The sequence below is a fragment of the Saccostrea cucullata genome, unplaced genomic scaffold, assembly GCF_032062105.1.
Source record: "Saccostrea cucullata isolate Sc308-1 unplaced genomic scaffold, CSIRO_AGI_Scuc_v1 ctg1242, whole genome shotgun sequence".
Lineage (NCBI taxonomy): Eukaryota > Metazoa > Mollusca > Bivalvia > Ostreida > Ostreidae > Saccostrea > Saccostrea cuccullata.
The window spans coordinates 71711-95744 of NW_026925881.1; the positions used below are offsets into that span (position 1 = coordinate 71711).

The 24034-nt window shown below is 33.3% G+C and overlaps 2 protein-coding genes across 2 annotated transcripts in view; one reads left to right on the top strand and one right to left on the bottom strand.

Moving 5' to 3' along the window:
* The window catches only part of LOC134269933 (delta and Notch-like epidermal growth factor-related receptor), a 28287-nt gene extending 26066 nt beyond the window's left edge, over positions 1 to 2221 (bottom strand). The window contains exons 1-3 of the mRNA XM_062752109.1: positions 2155 to 2221; positions 1153 to 1356; positions 705 to 861 (exon numbers count right to left, since the gene is read on the bottom strand). Of these exons, the coding sequence (XP_062608093.1) occupies positions 705 to 861; positions 1153 to 1356; positions 2155 to 2221 (428 nt within the window). The remainder of the gene's footprint in view (positions 1 to 704; positions 862 to 1152; positions 1357 to 2154) is intronic.
* A 4605-nt stretch (positions 2222 to 6826) lies between these two features.
* Positions 6827 to 12345, top strand: LOC134269936 (uncharacterized). Its single transcript, XM_062752111.1, has 2 exons — positions 6827 to 11662; positions 12041 to 12345. The coding sequence occupies exon 1, from the start codon at positions 7107 to 7109 to the stop codon at positions 9462 to 9464; it is 2358 nt and encodes a 785-aa protein (XP_062608095.1). The 5' UTR covers positions 6827 to 7106; the 3' UTR covers positions 9465 to 11662; positions 12041 to 12345.
* The last annotated feature ends 11689 nt before the right edge of the window (positions 12346 to 24034 follow it).

The window sequence follows — 24034 nt, forward strand, 5'->3', positions numbered from 1 at the left end:
ACGTACACTGTACTTCAATAACTATACATATTTGGGGGAAATTTATCTTTTATCTGTTATTGAAACTAAATGTTAAAAACAATAAGAGATAAATATTCTCATTTAATTTACATGTAAAGTTGTATGCCTAATACAAGGATTGGGGACTTTTATTTACGTAGTTTAAAAACAAATAATACATGTACAATGTGCCTATGTTTGGTTTTTTGTTTCTAAATTAGTTTGGCTTTTTTTATGATTGAGTTTTATTGGGTTTTTTCATTTCCATACCCTATGCCTTAATTTGAATCGGCAAGTCCTTTTCATTTTTTTGATTAAGGCTCTTTCCAAAACTGATCAATTAAATTAGATCAAATTTCATATAATGACATGGATATTAACTTTAATGAATATCAATCTATAGGATTCAGATCGTCTTATATTTATCCCTTTTCCTCGCATTATGCTATTTTCGACTATTTAGCAAAATTGATTTATTTGAAAATTTTGTTTTTTAGAATACTCTTTCCAGGAAGATTTCTTATGCATCTAAAGTCTGGTACAAATTAAAGAAATTGTGGTAATTTGTGTGAAATAAAATTAATATTTGGAATATGAATAAAAAGAAATGTACAAGTACATGCTAAAAAATATATTTCTCTTAATTATCATCATCAGGATAAACATTCAAATCTAATAAAAATCTATTGAATATTTATCCTTACGGTAGAAATCCCCAAGCCAAGCAAACGACCTGTGCATCCTTTTCATCAAATCTACTCGTACATATCCTTCTTAATTGATTGGCAACAAAAACTTGTCCATTTAAAGTAGGAAAGAGACCTGACTCAGCCGATCTTATTGCTGATGCATTGAGACCAACTGCAAGTGACAGACGTTAATTTTAAGACTTTAATATAAAAGATTCCAAAGTAAAGTAGAGCTTTTTAAAACAAAATTGAACAAAAAATGGCAAACTTTGCTATTTCTAATATGAAAAAGCATGAACCATTAATCATCCTAGATTTATTCCCACTCTGAATGAATCTTTCAATGACATTGATGCAAAGCTTGCAATTTAATGAACAACAAATATTCATGTAGCATCGATCATTGTATTATGTAATATATATGCCATGAAAGTAACATAACGTTATATATCTTAATGCTTACAACCCCCATGTAAGATTGTTATTGATGCTATATTTTTCTTTTCCCCGAGATCTACTGTTAACCACGCCTCCTCTTGATCGGACGCTGTCAGTGAACAGTCCAGTAGGTATGTACTCCTGTCTTCGTCAACGGCTTTACTTGGTGAAAAGTATCCATCGTTGTATCTAGTACTGACCGTAACAGTTTTCCTACTTGAAAGATTTTCTGATAAAAATTGTAAACATTATATAAAAATCAATTTGATTGGCTCCAAACCATTTTCTAACTCTTTAAAGATTCCGACACCTAAAGTGTGTTAAGAAAGTTCATATTTTTCTTTTACTTACGAAAAGAAATACAAAGAGAAGAAATTTACAATTTGTGACATTTCATTAATACAGAGTCCATTCTGGCTACTGATAAAGTTTGAACTACATTTTTATAAATCAATGGGGGGGGGGGGGGGGGGGGGGGGGGGGGTATTAAAAAAGATTATGTCTGTGCAGAAAAAAAAATCTGATTGACGTATATTTGTGACATATATTTAGCACAAAGATATGAACATCCTTTCAGATACTATGCAAATATTATCAAGTCAGTGAATATATAATTTAAAAATAACAAACCTATTCTTTTAAAAAGTGTTTTATCGTTCATGTACCTATGCTCATCAACTCGTTTGATGCAAGATAGGCTATGAAGGAACAAAAGTGAATTATCCTATATTTTAACCCAAAATGACCTGCATTTCTGTCTATCAAGTGCTTTAAAGATGTTATATATCTATGGGAAAAAAACATATAACTGCCTGCTCCAAATGAATTACTTAGAATCTAAAGCAAATTATTCTGATTTCATATCTTTTTGAAAATTCATATCAGCATTACTTTAAATTTTTTAGAAAATATTTCATCATGAAACGAATTTTTTAATACATGTACCTCTTACATTTAAGTCTTAAATTTTGGTCAGTTGAGATGCTGACATTATTATATAGATAACTGTTTGTTTAAAATAACTTACCGTATTGTTCAGCATTATCAACAAGTTCACATGTTATAAAGAATAAATTAAATATTTTGGACTCCATATCGGGAAAAAAGAGTGTAGTCATATAGAGGGGAAAAACTTCCGCATTTAATACAATTTCATATTTATCTCCTATGCTGCGTTTCATGATGTACAGTCAGTCTAGGATAAATTGTTTTCTTGACATTTGATCTTGATAGCAGGTGCAGCATATGATAAAGACTCAGTATTTAGAGAAAGTGTCATGAATCAACATGCGATATTCCGTTATCTTAGACATCAGACTTTTTTCTCTTGATTTTCAAGGGTTTTAAACCTGCATCACATGAGTTTAACAGCCATTTTGCATCTTTTCAATTGTAGGTTATCTGATAGCAATTTATGTTCGTTTCATTACAGGTTTAGCATTAATTAAGTATAATTAATTGATTATGTTTTAGTATTGCATATTTTGTATATAATTTTTATATATAAAATACTTTTTTATTGTTGTTGAACTAAAGTTCAGTATGCTTAGTACGTGTATATTATTTGTTAAACTCAATGCAAAAATCAATTTTAACAAAAATCTCGAAAAACAAGCATAAGCCCTGGAACTATCCTCATTTCCTACACTCAGCTTTACAATTTTATTTTTATACTAGTTTTGTAGCAAACGACTGATTGATTTTAATAATAAAGCCTGATGACTTTTACTTAAAGTTCTATGAGTTGTCCTCCAAATCCTGTACTCGAATAGTTTTCTATAAACCTACAGGATTGGGAGGACGACTTACAGTTATACTCTCTCTCTCTCTCTCTCTTGGTCTTGGTGTTTCCTGCATTTATTTATAATTAAATATTTTGAAATATTTTTAAATATAATTTTTATTTATATTTATTTTTTTTATTAATGTGTGTTTGTGAAGTGGGGAGATATAATAATATATTCTTATCGGGCCGGGAAAACAATTATTGTTAATTTTATCTTTTTTCATTCTGATTAAAATCATATTCACTCTATAATTCTGAGCGTGTAAAAGATCTGATATAATTTTCTTTATTTATTTATTTTAAATATCCAGTAAATATTTATTACAGACTTTTAATGTGTAACTATTATAAATGAAATCTGAATATATCACGTAAACAAAAGGTAACATGTAATTTATCAATGCGATATCATAATACACGTGTTCGGCAAACAGGTATACTACGATTGAGCAAAACTTAAAAAAAAACAACAAAAATGAATTTAAACTATATAACAGATGAATTTGATAGGTATTTTGTTAAGATGCTTTCGTCAGTTTCACTCGTACACCATTCGATACATAAGTTCAACACCTGTTTCTACCTCTTCTGTTTTTGTTTTCATTTAGAACAATAAATGCATACTGTGAAATCACTAATTTTCGTTGGGGTTTAATAAATAAAATCCCCACGAACCAAGATTTTTTCCTCAAACCAGGAAAATTTGACCCCACGAAAATATGTGATTTTACAGTAATAAACCCTGATAAGTAACTTTGAAATTCTCGGAACGGGAATTTTGAGATCGGAGAAATCATGGAAATCAATTATACATGTAATTCTACGTCGAATTGTACAGTTGAATTTTGGAAAATTTATCAATGATCTCCATTATGTCACTGTTTACATGTACAGTGTACATGTATCGATCGTCGCATAAACACCAATGATCGATCCACAATTCCATCACTGTATTGGAATATACAAGGGGCGGGGTTAACTGGCGGCGATATTAAAGCAGGGTCCGCTTCACGCATCAGTGCGTAGAGCGGTCCCAGAAAGCTACCACCGGGTTAGCTCTAGCGGACCCAAAGCTGACCCCGAGCGAACGCGGAGTGCACCCAAAGCGCACCAAGAGCGAACCCAAATTTCTGAAAGCGAACCCGATACAAACCCGTAGCGAACCCTGAGTCCGCTTCGTGTTCACTCAGGTTTAACATGTGTGTTTTGTTCGGTTGGTACTTTATATTACATTTTCCACATGTATTTAGTTACTTTGTTACATTTTAAAAAAAAAGTAATACATAGTAAGACAATGCTAAGATGACATTTTCAATTTCGGTATGTAAAATGCTTGAGTATATGTTTACATCTGGTACAGTACATGTATGCAATATCGAAAAAAAATTGCAAAAAGTAAAACAGAAAAAAAGTTTGAAAGAATTGACAAATACTATATAGAAATACGATTTCACAACGATGAAAAATCAATTGAATAATAACCTTTAAATTATAATTATAACCTTGAGCAAACCGTCACCTAAACAGAATTTCATATTTTTACCATCTGCACATTATATGACCCCATACACTCCCTCCCTCAACCTTGCCCACATGTTCCGAAGCCTATGTATTTTTTTAAATGTAGGTATGGTAAGCACATAAGATTATTTTTATGACAAAAATAATACTAATGATAAACCTTACTACAGATCTGTTTAGCATTATTATTTTTAAACATATAAGATTTCCACATTTAAGTAGTGATTCTACTTCTTGGGCAAACTACTGAGTACATGTATAACCTGATTTGGGTCAGTTATCGCTTTAAAAAAGCGTAAACTAACCCAGACCAGGCTACACTCGATAATTGGCCAAGAATTAGAGTCATTTCAAATAAATTAAATTTAAAAAGAAAACAACTACGGCCGCAAAATTAGGCTTCTTTTTATGGGTCAAATTAGCCGCTTTGTAATACAAGCGTAGTAAGGGAAGTGATGGGATGCTGGGGGAGGTAATAACTGATATATAGACCTCGCAGCCATGATGTTTGTTTACATGAGGTAAGATCTAGCTACTGTTTGAAGTTAAGGGTACATTTATGAAATCTGAAATTTCCAATGAATTCCGAGGAATGGAAATAAGGGGAATGCATTAATAAAAATGATTCAGCTGGTTGTCAAGGGGGTGTGTCTCCATACCAAACCAGATTATACAGAAGAATTTGCGTGCCTTTTTGGAAATCAACCAATGAGAGGCTACAATACAAACAAAATTAAATTATTAAGCATGACCAATTTATGTGCGAATGATAGAGTTAATGAAAGCAACATTTTCATATGTAACAGCAACCTTTTGACAACTTGGCCTAAATCTTCAACCTTAAAGTGCATTCATTTTTCAAGCTCGATATCTGCAAACTAAATTTTTCATGACAAGACAACTTAAAGAGCACAAGACGAATATGACCAATGTGCAGGAGATGCTCACTCGTCCATGGCACCTGATCCCATGGATGTTTTGTAAGTCCGTAATTTTTTTTTCTCTTATTTTGTAATTGAGCTCTGTCACATTAAAATCCCCATAATATTATTTTGTTACAGTATTTTAATATTATGTAAATATCCCGTGTGGAACCCCTTCGTTTTAGTCAGTTTATCATTGTAAATATCCTTTACTGAACCTCAATTCACTGGACCTTTAAACCCGCCAGTCCGTGCAAGATAGTTTGGACACGGCAGTCCAGAGAGGAGGACGCTTTTACCCCTCTCTCATTCATGTAGATATCTGATATGTTTTGTAATAAGAAATTATAATTACACCGAGTACCAGTATTGCTTGCAGGGCTTCCTCTGTATTTCCTGTATGTTATGGTCCAGCTTTTCTGAGGTAAGGTTTATGTTTATAATTTTTTATCTTTATTATTTTCATTTTGCGTACATTTGTCCTAAAACACCCAGTAACCACATTTCTCATCATTTTAAGCATGTATGTTTCGTTTATAATTGTATCTATGTATAGTAACACGTATTTGAATATTTCTAAACTATGGTGTACAATTTCCTTCATGAAAGTTTGTCCGTGTAGTAGCAATTCGCAATATTGCATTTGTATGCATAGTTTAAACAACTCGTTTGTGTAATAAGTCTTATCTAAGACGTGTACATTATCCACAAGTTTGATAATGAGTGAAGTATGTATTTGTGTCAAGCCACAAGCGCTTATCAATAAAACTTGTATATGTATGTTGAAGCAGGTTCCATCTATCCATGGTATAAGTCTACGTAGAGACGGTGTGGAAAGGCCACCCAGTGCCTTGTAGTGAGTCAGCCCGTTCCGAGTGGAGTGGTGCGTAAAAGGGACACAACCCTTGGGCCTTAGAGTTCCTCTGGCCAGTAGTGTGGAAGGCGGCAGCACGACGCAATAGGACAAGCAACAAAGGACTTTGTTGAATTTGTACATTTATTGTTATTAAATATGTAAATTATCTTTTAAAAAAGCATTTGAGTTATATTTAAATTTAGTGAAGAAAAAAGAAATAGTAAATCCGCTCGACAATCTGTGACAAATTGGTGTCAGAAGTGGGATAAGATTCCCTCAGAACATTAATTTTTGTTTTATGTAACAACCATCCAAAGTTTTCAAAAATATTTTGTATAATTTTGTAAAGTTTAAAAAAAACTGACATTTTTCTCTTCTTGTTGAAAAAATTTTCTCTGCTTGGTCAATGTTTTCTACATGCTGTTTTATTTTGTATTTTCCCATTTTCTGTTGTGTTTGTTCTATGTTGTAGAGAATCAGCCGGATTCTGGTTGTTTGGGACCTCGGAAAAGTGCTAACAGGAGTTGGACCATTCTGGTAAAGACAGAGTAAGCAATGATGCAAGTCGCGTAGCTGGATGTAAAGAATATCGCAATGCGGTTAGAAAGTGCATATTAGTTTTTGCTGGTTTTAAGGTAGTTAGAGGTGAAGTGAGGTTCGAATCAAAATCTGTTCCGTCACATGTGCTAGTCAATTCTGATGATTTAAACGAGTTGAAATTATTTGGGGAGAGTTTAGGTCTTAAAGATGAAGATCTCACAAATTTTATTAAAGAACAACAAGCTTTACGGACAGATGAGAGACAAGCACAGAGAGAGTTAGATAAGATAAAGATAAATTCTCAGACTGAGGTTGAAAAAGAGAGACTAAGTTTTGAGTTAGAGAGAGAGAAAATGAAAAATGACATTGAGAAAATGAAACTAGAACAAAAGCCTATTTTCTCAGACGAGTCAAAGTTTACAGTTGGTCATGTTTTGCCCAAAACCCCCAAACTCCCTTTCTTTGATGATTCTCATGATGAGATGGATAGTTTTCTCCTTAGGTTTGAACGATATGCTGAGGCTCAGCACTGGGATCATTCAAACTGGGCTATAAATCTTAGTGCATTATTAAAGGGGAAGGCTTTAGAGGTGTATGCGTTAATGCCAAAAACTCATGCCCTTGATTACAATACTCTTAAGACAGCTTTATTGAAACGGTTTGAATTGACCGATGATGGTTTTAAAAAGAAGTTTAGATCATGTAGGCCAGATCAGTGTGAAACCTTTTCTCAATTTGCTGTCCGATTGAGTAGTTTCTTTGAAAGGTGGGTTGAAATGGCAAAGGCACCCAAAACATATCAAGGTTTGTATGATCGTATGTTGCGAGATCAATTTCTGCATGTATGTAGTCAAGATTTAAGATTGTTTTTAAAGGAAAGAATACCCGACAGTCTAATGAATATGGCAAACTTAGCTGACCAGTACAAAGATGCCCGCGACTTAAGTGCGCTACAAGCTGTAGGTAAGGGTAAAATTTCTTTGTCAAAAAAGGTCGATCAGGTAAAGAAAGTAGATGCTGGTGAGAACAAGAGTTCGTCTTTTGATAAGAAAAGATTCATACCTAAGTCAGAACGTAAGTGTTTTAAATGTCACAAAGTTGGACATATTGCATCAGAGTGTAGGTCCAAAACAACGTTAAACAATGTGTCACATGCTGTACAGGATGTTGTATCTTCTGAGCAAAAGGTATGTTTTGTTAGCACAATGCCTTCAGACTCTGTTGTAGAATCCACTGCATCTTCCTTTCCAACAACTACGTCATTTTCGTCTTGCCAAAGTAACTTAGCTTCTAGTATGCCGATATCTGCAGGTTATGTTAACAATGTACCAGTGACAGTCTTGAGAGATACTGGCTGCAGTGGTATTGTAATAAGGAGGAGCAAAATACAAGATGAAGACCTAGTACAAGGTAAGAAACAGACTTGTGTTCTAGCAGATGGCTCCAAAATAACTGTTCCGATCGCAGAGGTTTCCATTAACACTCCCTTCCTGAAAGGACAATATGAGGTATGGTGCATGGAGAATCCTGTATACGATCTGATAGTTGGTAATGTCCCAGATGCCAAGCCAGCGACTCAACCAGATCCAGATTGGCAGGTAAATGCTGTTGAGACCCGGCAACACAAACGTAACAAGAGCAAACCATACGCTCAGCTTAAAGTACCAGCCATCATATCTAAGGATCTTGATCCATTGAAAATTAGAAATGCACAAGAGCAGGATGTTTCTCTGAAAAAGGTACCTGAATATGTTGAGAACCACGTGACTCAAATGAAGAAAAATGGTAAGGTGAGTCGGTTTAAGAAAAATGAACTTATGTTTAGACAATACACTATTCGTACTGGAGGACAAGACAAGGTGTATACTCAGTTGGTTGTTCCTGCAAAGTTTCGGGACCAGGTAATGAAACTAGCGCATGACTCTTTGTTAGCAGGTCACTTGGGGACACAGCGGACCTTAGCAAGAGTTACCTCAGAATTCTTCTGGCCAGGGATGCATAGTGAGGTGCGGCGTTATTGCCAGTCGTGTGACATATGTCAACGCACAGTTCACAAAGGTAAGGTACAGAAAGTGCCATTGGAGCGAATGCCACTCATAGATGAGCCCTTCCAAAGAGTTGCCGTTGATCTTGTTGGACCACTTTACCCAACCACGGACAAAGGTAACCGTTATATTTTGACTCTGGTGGATTATGCTACTCGCTATCCAGAAGCTATTGCTTTGCCTAACATCGAGACAGAGAGAGTTGCAGAGGCCCTGATGGAGATGTTCTCGAGAATCGGTGTGCCCCGTGAGATGTTGACAAATATGGGAAGCCAATTTACTTCTTCTCTAATGTCAGAGGTGAGTCGACTTATTTCTCTTCGACTATGGACCTCGACACCATATCATCCGAGCTGTAATGGGTTGGTAGAACGTTTCAACGGAACTCTGAAACAAATGTTGAAGCGACTTTGTTCTGAAAAACCTAAATATTGGGACAAGTACCTGAGTGCAGTTCTGTTCGCCTATAGAGAAGTTCCACAGGAGAGTCTTGGATTTTCTCCGTTCGAGCTTGTATATGGCCGATCAGTTCGTGGACCAATTTCGATCTTGAAAGAGTTATGGACCAAGGATATTGCAGATCCCAATGTGAAGACTACTTATCAATATGTCCTGGATCTCAAAGACAGACTTCAGTCTATGGCAGATTTAGCCAAGGAAAGTTAAGAAAAGTCATCTACCAGGTATAAGAAACACTATGACAAGAAAACAAGGCATAGAAGTCTAAAGGTAGGAGAGAGAGCATTAGTTTTATTGCCAACTGATAACAATAAGTTATTGCTTCAGTGGAAAGGACCTTTTGTGGTAACTAAAAGGGTAAACAGAGTAGATTACCAGTTGGATGTTCAAGGTAAGACCAAAACGTTCCACATGAATCTATTAAAGAGGTATGTTGAGAGACCTACTACAGACAAGGTTTCAATGACATGTGATGCAGGTGTACTTGGTTTGGTTAACGCATCGGTGGTTGATTGTGTAGATGATGAAAACCAAGAAGGCCAGCTAGACGAGTATCCTCAATCAAAGGTTAGTGGAAGTAATGTAAACATAAACCCTTCATTATCAACAGAGAACAGGGATAAGTTGTTGAAATTGTTGGGTCAGTACAATGATGTTTTCCAAGACAAGCAAGGTCTTACAAATGTCCTTGAACACGACATAAGGATGGTAAGTTCAAAACCCATTCATGTAAAAAGTCGTCAGATACCATATACTATGGAGGAGATAGTCAACAAGGAGGTAAGGGACATGTTGAGTATGAATATTATTGAACCCTCCGAATCTCCATATTGTTCACCAATCGTAATAGTGCCAAAGAAAGATGGAACAAATAGGTTTTGCATAGATTTTCGTCTGTTGAACAATCAAACCATATTTGATTCTGAACCAATGCCTGACACTGACGAAATGTTTTCCAAACTTGCAGGTCATAAATTCTTTTCAAAGATTGATCTCTCAAAAGGTTATTGGCAGGTGAAACTAACAGATGAATCAAAACCAAAAACAGCTTTCAAAACGGGGAAAGGTTTGTTTCAGTTTAGGGTAATGCCCTTCGGGTTGGTAACGGCTCCCGCCACTTTCTCAAGGTTGATGCGCAAGGTCTTGCATGGTATGGAGAATGAAGACAATTTTATAGACGATATTTTGGTCTACACAAGGTCATTAGAGCATCATTTTGTTGTTTTGAATGAGCTTTTTCAGCGATTACGCCAGGCAGGTTTGACAGCCAAGCCTAGTAAATGTTCATTGGCTTACTCAAACATAGACTGTCTTGGATTTATGGTCGGTAACGAGCAGTTGAAACCAGACTTAGACAAGGTTGATGCAATACGTAATACACCTGTCCCGCTTACAAAAAAGCAATTAAGGTCATTTCTTGGACTAATCGGTTTTTACCGTAAATTTGTACCAAACTTTGCTCAGATTGCGTCACCTCTCACTGATTTGATTAGAAAAGGTTCTCCTACTAAGCTTCTTTGGGAAGAGTCTCATGATTTAGCGTTTCAGACGTTGAAGAGTTCACTAACAAAGTGACCTATTCTAAAACTTCCCAACATCAATGATACATTCATATTACAGACAGATGCTTCAGATAGAGGTCTGGGAGCAGTCCTCTTACAATGGGAACTAGATCAAAAACTACTAATTACATATGCTAGTAGGAAGCTAAAAGAGAGTGAGTGCAAGTATGCTACAGTTGAGAAAGAGTGCCTAGCAATAGTGTGGGGTATTCAAAAATTCCAAAACTATCTGTATGGGCAAGAGTTCGTGTTAGAAACGGACCACAGTCCCCTTGTTTATCTGAACAAGTCTAAGGTAACGAACCCAAGACTCATGAGGTGGGCACTTAGCCTAAAACCTTACAGATTCAGAATTCAGGCCATTAAGGGCAAAGACAATGTTGGTGCTGACTACTTAAGTCGTTTGTAAATACAGTGTATGTTGTTTTCAATCAATAGTGTTTTATCAATCCAGTGTTCTTTTCGTGCATTTTAATGTGTATTTAAAGTACTACGTACTTCTCCGAAAAGGGAGGTAACTGTCACATTAAAATCCCCATAATATTATTTTGTTACAGTATTTTAATATTATGTAAATATCCCGTGTGGAACCCCTTCGTTTTAGTCAGTTTATCATTGTAAATATCCTTTACTGAACCTCAATTCACTGGATCTTTAAACGCGCCAGTCCGTGCAAGATAGTTTGGACACGGCAGTCCAGAGAGGAGGACGCTTTTACCCCTCTCTCATTCATGTAGATATCTGATATGTTTTGTAATAAGAAATTATAATTACACCGAGTACCAGTATTGCTTGCAGGGCTTCCTCTGTATTTCCTGTATGTTATGGTCCAGCTTTTCTGAGGTAAGATTTATGTTTATAATTTTTTATCTTTATTATTTTCATTTTGCGTACATTTGTCCTAAAACATCCAGTAACCACATTTCTCATCATTTTAAGCATGTATGTTTCGTTTATAATTGTATCTATGTATAGTAACACGTATTTGAATATTTCTAAACTATGGTGTACAATTTCCTTCATGAAAGTTTGTCCGTGTAGTAGCAATTCGCAATATTGCATTTGTGTAAGAGTTGTATGCATAGTTTAAACAACTCGTTTGTGTAATAAGTCTTATCTAAGACGTGTACATTATCCACAAGTTTGATAATGAGTGAAGTATGTATTTGTGTCAAGCCACAAGCGCTTATCAATAAAACTTGTATATGTATGTTGGAGCAGGTTCCATCTATCCATGGTATAAGTCTACGTAGAGACGGTGTGGAAAGGCCACCCAGTGCCTTGTAGTGAGTCAGCCCGTTCCGAGTGGAGTGGTGCGTAAAAGGGAAACAACCCTTGGGCCTTAGAGTTCCTCTGGCCAGTAGTGTGGAAGGCGGCAGCACGACGCAATAGGACAAGCAACAAAAGACTTTGTTGAATTTGTACATTTATTGTTATTAAATATGTAAATTATCTTTTAAAAAAGCATTTGAGTTATATTTAAATTTAGTGAAGTAAAAAGAAATAGTAAATCCGCTCGACAATCTGTGACAAGCTCGAATACTGTTTGTTATCTCCAAATATTTTGTTTTATTTTGGATTACAAGAATAAAACAATTAAAGTATCGAACAAGAATTGTTTCATGAATTGTATACTAGTATTTCTTCTGATGTACGTTTATTCATAGATTGTCTCATTGCACGTGTCACATCAATGTAATTGCTGTATTTATCTTGTTTGTCAACTCAAGATCACACAATTTTGAAAATATAAATGCAATCGTCACCCATTGTGATACATGTATTTATTTTTGATTTTTTTAAGTTATTCTTACTTTTTTCAGTTCTAAATGAGTGTAGTTTGGCGTTTGTCTTTAAATGTACCACCTTCATATTTACGAGGGTTGTACGTAAAGTTCGTGCACACGATAAAAATTTAATAAAAATGTGTCATTGATATTTATCGTTGGCATATTTCTTATACTTTATTAAATATGAATTGAAAAATGTAAAATTTTATTCAATTTTAAATGTTTAATTACAATTATGGCTTCATAATTATACTTGGAATGGAGTCCCGGAGCACCGCAAAGTTTTAATCAAGAAATTGTTTATTTTATTACTTTATAAATTTCATTTGTATTTTATAAAATTCTGGAGAAATCTGGAAGAATTTTACATTATGAGTTGACAGGAATAATCAGGTCAAATCTGCAAAATGTCAATGTTCGAAGTTTCAAAATGGCTGAGCAATCAAAGTTAGAACATATTAAGACAGGGTCGGAATCGTTTTCGGAATAGGTGAAGTAGTGAGCAGTGATAAAATTCTGCCTAGACATCGGATAAACAGCTACAGAGACCAATACATTCTGAAAACAATTGGGAAACATCCTTAAAGATGTCGCCCACTAGTATGTAAGTTGCATATAATATTTTCGGACGGAATGAACAGTTTACAGAAATACATTCGTGAAGGAAAAGCATAATTCCGATATTGCAGTGCTGTAAAAAATGAATTTCGTAACGTGATCATGACATTTATTTCCGTAAATAAACTCATCTTAGCACGGACAGCTGTAATGATTGCAGAATTTGAGACAGACGTAGTTAAATATTATTTTATGCATGAAACCTGAACATTTTGTGCACACTTTTCTGTCTGTTTAAAACGACATAAGAAATGTATTGAGTTAAACGGTGACTTTGTCGAGAAAAGTTACATTTGCTTGTAAATAGCTTCTGACGTCGGGTAGCGTCAATAACTTTAATTCGTTTTAGTGCGCCGGGTATGTGTGTGTCTTTTTGTATCTGATAAAATATAAATATTTGTGCTTTGTTTTTGTTGAAAACTTGCAGATTTATAAAATGAAACATGAATTTTAAAAGAATAATAGTTTCATATATTCTGTCAATGTTTGTCAGTAATTATTTATGGTGTCCACGAACTTTACGAACAACCCTCGTTAGTAACAAAATCTGGTTCCCTGAAATTCTGTCACATTTTTTCACAGCATTCCATTAACATTTCTGAACTTGATTGGAAGTGTCTGGTAAATGTGACGTATTATTTTTAGCAATAGTCCAATCAAATTTTGAAATGTGATTGTTAGTACACTGATATTCTCCTATATTATTTCTGTTTCCAGGGGAACTCATCTTTTGGAATATAATTTATGGTGTCCTGTGATGCGAAATAGGGCTTCAAAATTTCTGTTTCAGTGTTTTTAGTTTTGGTTCGAATGGGAGTCGAAACGTTTGTCTGATAACCATAGTCCTTTGATCTCTTACATTTTTGGTAATCGCCCACTCACATGTTCTCTTCGCACCTTACAGTAGATATAATCTACTTCGCACCTTATCCCATCTCATGATGATCTTCCGTGTTACGGGTGTTGTCTTCATTTTTTAAAATATCTTTGCTTGATTTCTTTCAAGTTGTTTATTTTTTTTCCTCTCTGATATTTCATTTTTTTAAATAAAAACTATTATTTGGGATTTTTTTTTTGTAATTTATGCTTCTCAAACAAAATAGATATGAAAGGAATCACCCAATTTATAGTAAATGTTTGTAAATATGTTAAGTTATCATTTATGAATACCTTACGCATTTATAATCTGTTTTGTAGAGGGACTGTGTGCATTTTGTGGTTAATTTCCTTAACATTAGAGGAGATGCAAATGATAAAGTTTTGACGCATTACTAACTCTGAATTACAGGGAAGAAATAAGGAAAAAATTTGATTTTTACACACCTTTTTAATTTTCTCTTTCATCTTAAGTCATGTACCATGAGATTGTTTCTTTATTATCTATACTCGTGGGAAATACCCGCATTTTCACAATATTTCCTCATACAGAGAAAAGTTTAAAACTTTTTGACTAACAGAGTTCTGTAAAACACTATGAGGAAATCAACGGGATAAAGACATGCACAAATATGAGGGTTGTGAACATGGCATTTAAAACAATTGATAAAAATGAAAAATAAAAAATGACATAATTCCTTCAAAATTATCGAAGCGGACGAAATGCAAATTTGATCTTTAGTTGCTTAAAATACAGTCATATCCTTGAAGTTAAGTTCATTATCTGAAAACCATTTTAGAAAAAAGTGCATAAAGCCAAGTCAGATAGACTGAGAGACAGACAGACAGAGGAATTTGATGTTTTAAAAGTTTAAGTCTAAGCACACTTTCTAGTATAATTAATAAAATTAGATTTGTAACAATTTCTAATTATAAAAACTTAAGAAAATGTTTCACAAATAATATGAATGTTTTTAAGTTTCCTGTTCTTATTTGACGCAAATAAATGTATATAAATGATCGCATTAGAAAAGAAAATAATTAATATGAGCTTTTCCTTTTTAAAAGAAAATCTATTCTATATGGTACACACAGAAAGTCTACAAACCCATGGCTAATATGATTTTTTAAGTCAAAATGCAAACAGTTGAAAATTATCTCATACAATCCCTTTTGGCATTACAGGCTGTGTATTTATTCAGTATGCTTACATGCATTCATGGAATTTTTGTTTAAATAATTAAGGATATGTTTTATACCAAATAATTTATACTAAAGAAAAAAAATTATGAATAGTCATACATCATTACATTTAAAAACATGGTTGGTTGTGTTGTATATTAACAAGTAAACATAGTGTATTGCAAATTATTTAATCAACCAAGATTAATGTACTCTGTTCTGGATTTGCCGTCAGTATTATTAATTTCCATATAGTGAGACGCTTCGATTCCTGTATTATAACCAGGGTTTGGATCGTGAAAATGAACGTACTCGGACTTGTCTTCTTTTCTGGCCATAGAAGTTTCGTAGACTGGATCTGAATTGCTGGAATGAGACGGTCGACATTTTTTTCGTAGGAAACAGAGAACAAGTGTTGCTATCAATAATATTATGACCACAGAGAGCAATGCCACTGCCAGAAGGAACATGCTTTTCGAAATGATTGTGTCTGAAAAAAATAAAGAAAATTTATGACTGGTATATGAATGATTTCTGATTAAAAAATGAAACTTTTACAATCATGATACTGTAAATCATTTTTTATTCGCGAGGACTTTATTTTCACGTAATTACGCGAGACAGTGTACTCGCGAAAATTTTATTCACGCGAATAATAGAACTCCTAAATTTTGTCTGTCTCATAAAGAGTCTATGACTATCTCGCGAAAATAAGGTGTCGCGAAAATTAAGAAAATTAAGTGATCTTTAGTAGTTACGATTATCGAACACTGTTCTGAGAAGCATCAAACACTTTTGGGCATTTTTATGCCAGTAATGAATGTCAATAAACGGTTTAAGTAACTCTATGAAGTTCTTTTTGTTCCTAAAGACCATACTCAGTAATTCAGATACATTGTATGTTTAAAGAAAAAGTATAACAACAAAGGATTTTTATTCTAAAAATATAAGAATTTGAGATATACACTAGAGGTTAACCTACAATTGCTATTAAGTTTTCCAGAAATAGTGTCATACATGAATTGAAATATTAACCGAAAGGACTATAAGCTTTAAAAACAATAAGCTTATCTGAATTACGTTGACTGAACTATGCTTAATTATTTACTGCAATTTTTGTAAATAGTAATTTTAACATGCAGAAATTATTTTTTTGCAAAGGAACCCGTCATTCAGTTCACACTTTTATTCAGATGTATTGTATTTTGAAAATAATAGCATTATTTATTTTGTAATATAAAAAAAATTAGTACCATTCTTTAAACTCTGCCAATATTGCTCAGGAAAAAAATCTTTTTCTAATTTGTTCAAAATTAATGCCAAACACAAGTATATTCTTGGTTTTCCTCTATGAAAACATGTATATGCTTACATGTAAAATTTTGTAAAAAAAAAAAACAAATGCACTTATAATCAATTTCTCAAATTATTCTTTTAATGACGTTATAATGGAATTTGAATTTCTATGCCTATTTTTCATTTTTTTATGCGTCCACACATATACGCATTTAGAAAAAAAAATAAATCAATTTAAAAAGGTAATTAAAAGTCTTTCACAGCACAATGCTGATTTGGATACATGTATCTGTATTAAATATTGCAAAGAATAAAAAACTTGAAAAACTTTTCAACATAGCAAAATACAACTTAAGGTATGTAGCACAGCCATAAAATTGATTCAAGGATAGTTAAATATGTATATAACTAATTTTCAATTAAAATGACATAAGCATTTTATCCCAAAAATATAAACAAAAACTTGTAAATATAATAGAAAAATCAACGATGTAGTATCGAAAGTTTTGTCTCAATATTTATCCTTCAAAGTTATTTTTATACCTGACGTGGGAGTTTCATTCTGACAAAATTCTCCAGTTTTGCCTTCATTACATCTGATACAGTATCCTGTTTCAGGGTTACATCTATTATCTCTGCAGTCGTTGCTACAAGACTGATTACAGATAACTCCATAGAAGGTCAAGGCACATGCTGTAGTAAAACAATTAAATATAGTGACCTTTGGTTAATTAGCAAGAGTGTTCAGGGTTATCCATAAAAGAATATTAAATCTCTTTATATACAGATCTAAGTCTTCAACATGTATATTATATCTACTCACAATGTGTTTTTGTATACTCAGGATTCCGACACTTAGCTCCAATCCAGCCATCCTTACATCCTCCATCACATGACCCACTCACGTGATCACATGATATATAAGCCAAACAATGTTGACTACAATGTTCCCTACACATCAGGCCGAAATGTCCATGTTCACATTCTGCAAAGTTTTACAACTATTGCTTCTCATTTTTTAAAATAAGCGTCAAAAATATATGAGAAATAAAAAAAAATGAGAATAAAAGACATTTAGCGTAATTTGAATAACCAACATTTTATTTACCTAATATATTTTATATTATTATAACAGTAACTTGATCCAAAGAGTCGCATTGTCGACTTGCCGGGTACAGATCTTCGATAAAACGAAAAGCAAAGCGTCAAATAGTACGCATGTCAAGAACAAGTGATTCTGCTCTTCGGATACGACCTCCCCTGAACACTAGGTGGCTTTATATGAAAAAATACTTAATGGAGTTTCTTCTTCAAAAAAAATTAATTCTGAAATGATTATACATGTTGGCTAGTAGTGCAGAATTGGTTAAGAGAAATCCCATATCATTCATGTAAATGATAAATGCACTACTACAGAAAAAGGGATGTAGATGTTAAAAAATACTAAATAATATCTTATGAATTTTGGTTTATACATTGTATAAAATTTAAGCAAAGTAGAAGTTTAACGCGACTCAGGAATAAAATGCTTTTTTCTATATACAAGTTTTTGAGTAATATCCTTTATCATCCTCTTAAAATTCACTGAATGATTATTGAAAAATTATTGAATGAGTAAAAAAGCCCATGAGGATCATTCGAGATTCGTGATTCGAAATACAAGATTCGAAATTCAAGATTCAAAATTTGAGTTTCGAGATTCATGATCCAAAATAACCAATCAAAAGGCTGTTTGAGATTAAATTACTCCCCTTTATTAATTTTTACTATTAAGAAATCGTTGAGTATTTTAATACCGAGGAGGTCCTTTGATTAAATTACAACACAAGAAAAAGTGTTATATATCATTAAACGAAATTTAAAGAAATATTGGATTTTGGTCTGCAAGATAAGCTTAATTAATTTATAATAGCTTCTTAAATGTCATGAGAGATGTATATAAAGAATATATATATTTCATGTTATCTACTTTGGATTCAGAGTTGTTGACATAGTAGTAACTTAGATTAACAGTACGTGCATCCCCCCTTTTTTCCAAACATAATTTTTTTAATGTTATGTTCATCGAAAAGTCGGTTGCCAAGCCCCCACCCCCCTTTTTTGTACAGTGGTGCAGTATTGTCAAAGAAGTTTAAGTAGTAGTGTATTAAAAGAAATAAGGTACTAAATGAAGTTCGCCCCCCCCCCCCCCTCCCTTTCACGCCCCGAAATAGGATTTTCGGGTTTGGACAAATTTTTTCTGTCAGTTTTTATTTTCAGGTTTGAAATAATATTTTTATCTGCCCCCCCCCCATCTTCCCCCACGCGACTTTCAAAATCGATGCTTCGTCTCCGTAATAATTATTACAAGTACTAAGGGTTTCAAGGTGGATAGTGTTTGTGATACGGCATTAGAAAGTGTCCAGTGACCAAGTTTATGAAACCAATAGTCAGCTCATTAAATATGGATGGCTGAAACATGCATGCTTAATAATTAAAGATAATGACCCATTGGGAATACTAAATTTTAAAAGAATCATTGTTATTCCCCCTATCCCCACCCCAACCTCGAAAAATAGGGGTTATCATGGTAACTGGAAGTTATTTTTGAATGGACATAAGCATAAAGTTACTGTTTTCTATACTATATTATATCGGAAAATATTACGGGAATGGCCAAGTGGGAGGGGGGGGGGCAAATCAACATGCTTATCAACATTCTTTTTCAATCTTGCGATGCATGGATACAATAAATATATATTCGACAACTATTTAAAAGAAAACCGCTCGGGTCTCGCAAGATACATACCCAATCATTACACAAGTTCATACATCTTCAAGATCATCGAGTTCTTAATCTTTATTTTCATGTAGATTTTTGTAAAATTTTCTAACTTCTTCCAAGATCTCTTATTGTTAGTTTACATATTTGCCATAATTATTAATCAAGTTGTTGATATTCTTATGTACGTTATTTCGTTTTTCTAGCCTAGGGCACAAAATATTTTGTAGGTTTCCTAAAAGAGGATATACATAAAAATTTAGTTTAAAATTTAGTTTTAGTTTAATTACTTCTCTTGGTCTAAGGCTTTGATAACTTGAATTAATTAAAAATCATAGATACAATACAGACTGGAATTTATTTTATTTTACATCAAATAGTAGATGAGTCTAACTAAGCTGCAGAACTGCGGCGTTATTGTTTAATATTTTAGTCTCTGATCATAGTGTATGGTCAAAGAATCAAATATACCAGTAAAACCATAATGCTCATTTCATGGGGGGGGGGGGGGGGAACCCATACATTTTCAGTTTTCAACTACCAAAAATTTCTTGACAACCAAAAACAAAGCAAAAAAGTCATCAGATGTTTTTATTGAGGGGGCACAAGCATATATTAGTTATGATTTCTATAGTATTTTAAATATCGGTAAAATAGGGGGGGGGGGGGGCACAATGTACAAAAATGTATCCCAATTAGTATTTCATATAAATAATAATTTTCTCCCTCGTCAATGTTCCTATTAAAAAAAAAGTCGACCTAAGAGTTCCGCAATTCAACAATAAGACCATATAATGTTTTATATACGTATCTATTGTTTTGTTTAATGAGGACAAATAAGACTTTATATATATTTTCCAAAATGTAACATAAAATTCCTATTTATTTCGTTGTAATACATATATCTTTTTTTTGCATTTTCTTTTAAGCAAATGACCAATTTAATATGAATATATGCAACGATTTCTTGATAGTAAAACATAATAAAGGGGAGTAATCAAAGTTAAACCTGCCTTTTGATTTGTTTATTTGAATCTCGAATTTCGAATCTCGTATTTCGAATCTCGAATCTCGAATGAGCCTTCTGGGCTTTCGTAAATGAGGGAAATGTCGAAATGGTAAATAAAAAAAAAACACTGAAAGGAACTGATGTGTTTTCGCTTCGAAATGGAGAAATTGCTAAAAGACAGTTTTGATGTTTTAATCAGACATACAGAGGAAAGAATGTAAATAAGAAAACTGTTTATAAATTGTTTCACATTTTTTGACGGATTATGGTTCATTGAAGGATCAGCAGAGGACAGTAAGACAGGAAAAAGAAGGTCGTTCGATAAAGTTCAAAAGTGTTGGACGTCGTCAAATAATGCCTAGGTCACATTTCCCGGCCGGTAGCCGTAGACCGGTGGTAATCGGTGGTAATCCGTGGTGTGAACGATGCCCCAACATCGGTCCACATCGGTCTAGTAGTCCTAAAAGTATCAGTCGCTTTATCCAGCGATGGGCATACGATGGGCAACCAATGCGTTTTATGATAAAAATGGCGTGGTTGCCGGCCGGACTTACAAAGGCCCAGCGATGCATTGCTAATCATAAAACGATGTTCCAGGATAATCGGCCGATGTATATTACATCGTTCATACATTGATGAACATCGTTCGTACATCGGTCGACTACGGGCCAATGTTTGGTCGAACATCGACCGATTATCTGTTGAACACCACTAAACTCTCCGATGACCTCAGATTCAACGGATATTGGACGATGCTCGGCCATACATCGGTCGATCCTTGAAAGATGTGTTAATGATGGGTTGCCGATGAAGAGCGATGTGAGGCATCGTTGGAGACATCGCTGAATTTTAACTACGAATTATTTCCTACCTATGACCCTACCGATTCGCAAAAAAGCCTCAGTCACCGTCCGATCACTAGTGGTACCCGGCCAGCAACCACGCCATTTTCATCAAAAAACGCATCGGTTTCTCATCGTATACCCCATCGCTGGATAATGTGACTTATACTTAAGATAGACTTGTCACGGTTAGAGTGATATGAGAAACTTTAAGTTTGTCTTATAGTTCAGTTCAAATAATTCTGACACAGGACTAAAGTTTATATAGAATGAGTGTACAACGGGTGCCAAGAATTCCTGATAAATGAAATATGTGAATTGGTTAGTGAATCTAGTTTTTTTCAATGAAACGAAGGGAAAGTGGTTTGAGTGAATGACGATGTGTATCCGTTATACTTACATATGACGTTATTTAGGTGCTGTTACTAGCATAATTGCACTTTGCATATAATTCGATATTTTGAAAAGTATCAATCAATTTCATTTTAATTTTTCAGGACTGATTCGAAATAAATATAGATTTAATCATAATTAATTATGTTGATTTACGTTGACTAGTATAAATTTTATCGAAGTTGTGACATTACTTTTAGATCAACCCTCGTACTTATATTTAAACTTCTTTTCCGCTCTTAAAAACCTGGAAATGTTTATAGTTCAAGAATTTGAGGATCACCAAGTAAATTCGGTGTCTTATAGAAAAATAAAAATAATTTTTTAAGGTGCATTTGGGACTTAATTAGACGCCAATTAGAGTCCTGAAGCCTCTCCAGTGAGATAGAATTGAAATGCATTAAAAATGATCCAATTAATGTAATTAAAGAACATTTTACCCTTGTTTCATTCCATATTATACGAAAAGGAAAAAGCTAATATTGAAATTATTATTTCAATCACCATTGAAAACTTTATGTCAATAGTGAACATTATTTAAATAGTGGTTGAACTTGTTTTATGTTTTGAAATGCATTCAAAACCTCAAATGAAATCTATATTTCAAAAGTGAATATTATTTCAATAGTGGTTTCAACCTACGTTTTGTATTGAAAACAACTATTGAAATGATAATTCAACCACTATCGAAATACTTTTTTCAATAGTGGTCGTATTTCAAGGTTGCAACGATACTTTAAATTTTCCTTGTTCTAATATCCAAAGCTAGACGCGTATAAATTCTGTTTTGTTTTTTTTTAAATCCTATTGTTTATGGCCTCTTTGAAAAGTCGGGTCTAAAGATTTTATATTTATATATATACCTAATCCAACATTGGCATATCAATTTGATTGATTCAGGGACATTCATTAAATCTCATGGTACATTGCAATCCTTGATACTTTTGGCAAGTCATTACATTGAACCTTGACCTTATTAAATGCTTCATTAGAATTTAAAAATTTAGGTTTTTCTTTTACTTTTGAGGGTAAGTTCGTAAGGATGTAAATGATGCACAACAGTATTAAATGTTGCTGTATTTTGTAACCAAAAATGCAATTAGAGTAGGCGGTATGCATTTAAAACAAACTTTTCAGAGTTTCTTTTTCAGATCATGTAAAACGATTTTTTATAAAGGTTTACGTACCAAAAATACCTAGCTATCTAGCAGGGCACGCAAGTTTGTTTCGGTTGAATTCGAGCAGGTGCTTGAAAATCTAGTCCAGGGCCTAATCTTTCCCCACTTAAATACAGTATATAGAAAAATTAGAACGCCCTAAATCTTAATTAATCTGGTCAATACAGGGAGTTAACATATTTTTTTTTTCATCTCATAAAAAATTAGCTCCAGTCTTGTGCCAAAATGCCCGAATCGGGGAGATTTAGGAATTATTTTGCCTCAACCATTAGTTGAACCTTAATTGAAATGAAAAACGATAGGTAAAGGAAATAAAGGATGATTTTTAAATGATTGCATGGTTACATGTTGATGTAAGAGATGGTTTAAGGCATTACTTTTTGCCACATTTATTTGAATGCATATGCTTATACAACATAATTTGGAATAAATATTATGTATTGTTAACTAAAAACCAATTTATCTTGTACCATTTGCAAACAACAACTAATGCCCTTAAGAAATTTTAAATGTTTGTAAAATATTACACAATTCACAAATGCGTAGTTTTTTTTTTGTTTTTTTTTAATAATTTTATTTTCATTTCATATTATCAACAAACAGTGAAATATATATAACAGAGAAATTACATTACAAACACAAGACAATGTGACAATATTACCTTACAATTGAAACATGTTATAACAAAGAGTAATATTTTATGTAAAATTTTTAAAAAGTCTGTAGTCTACAAGAGTGTTTGAATTTTTCATAATGGAGGCATAGAAAAAAATTGAAGATTTAACATGATTAAAAATGTTATAGCTAGTTTCATCCAAGGAATGTAGTCGACAATACATTTTATAAATTTATATATTTTTTATTTTTTATCAATTTATAAATTGTAAATTCTATAGGCAACATAAGAGATGAGTGTGTTAAGTGATACAATTTTTCTATTGCGCTCAGAGCTAAATCCAATTACAAGATGTTTCCATTTGATATCTATTTTAAGGTAAAAACTTAATCTGTTCCATATTTCAATAACATTTCTACATTCAAAAATAAGATGTTTTGAAGTTTCGTTCACGTGGCATGATTTGCAATGACTACTCGTTTCTTTCTTCAATTTACTAAGGTAGAAATTATTACAAAGAATATTGTTTAAAAGTTTATAGTTGAATTCTGTAATGTGTCTTTCGGGTATGTCATATAATTTACATTGATATATATTTTTCCATTCTGAGGATTCAAGACTGAACTCTTTGCTTAAAACTGTTTGATAACATGG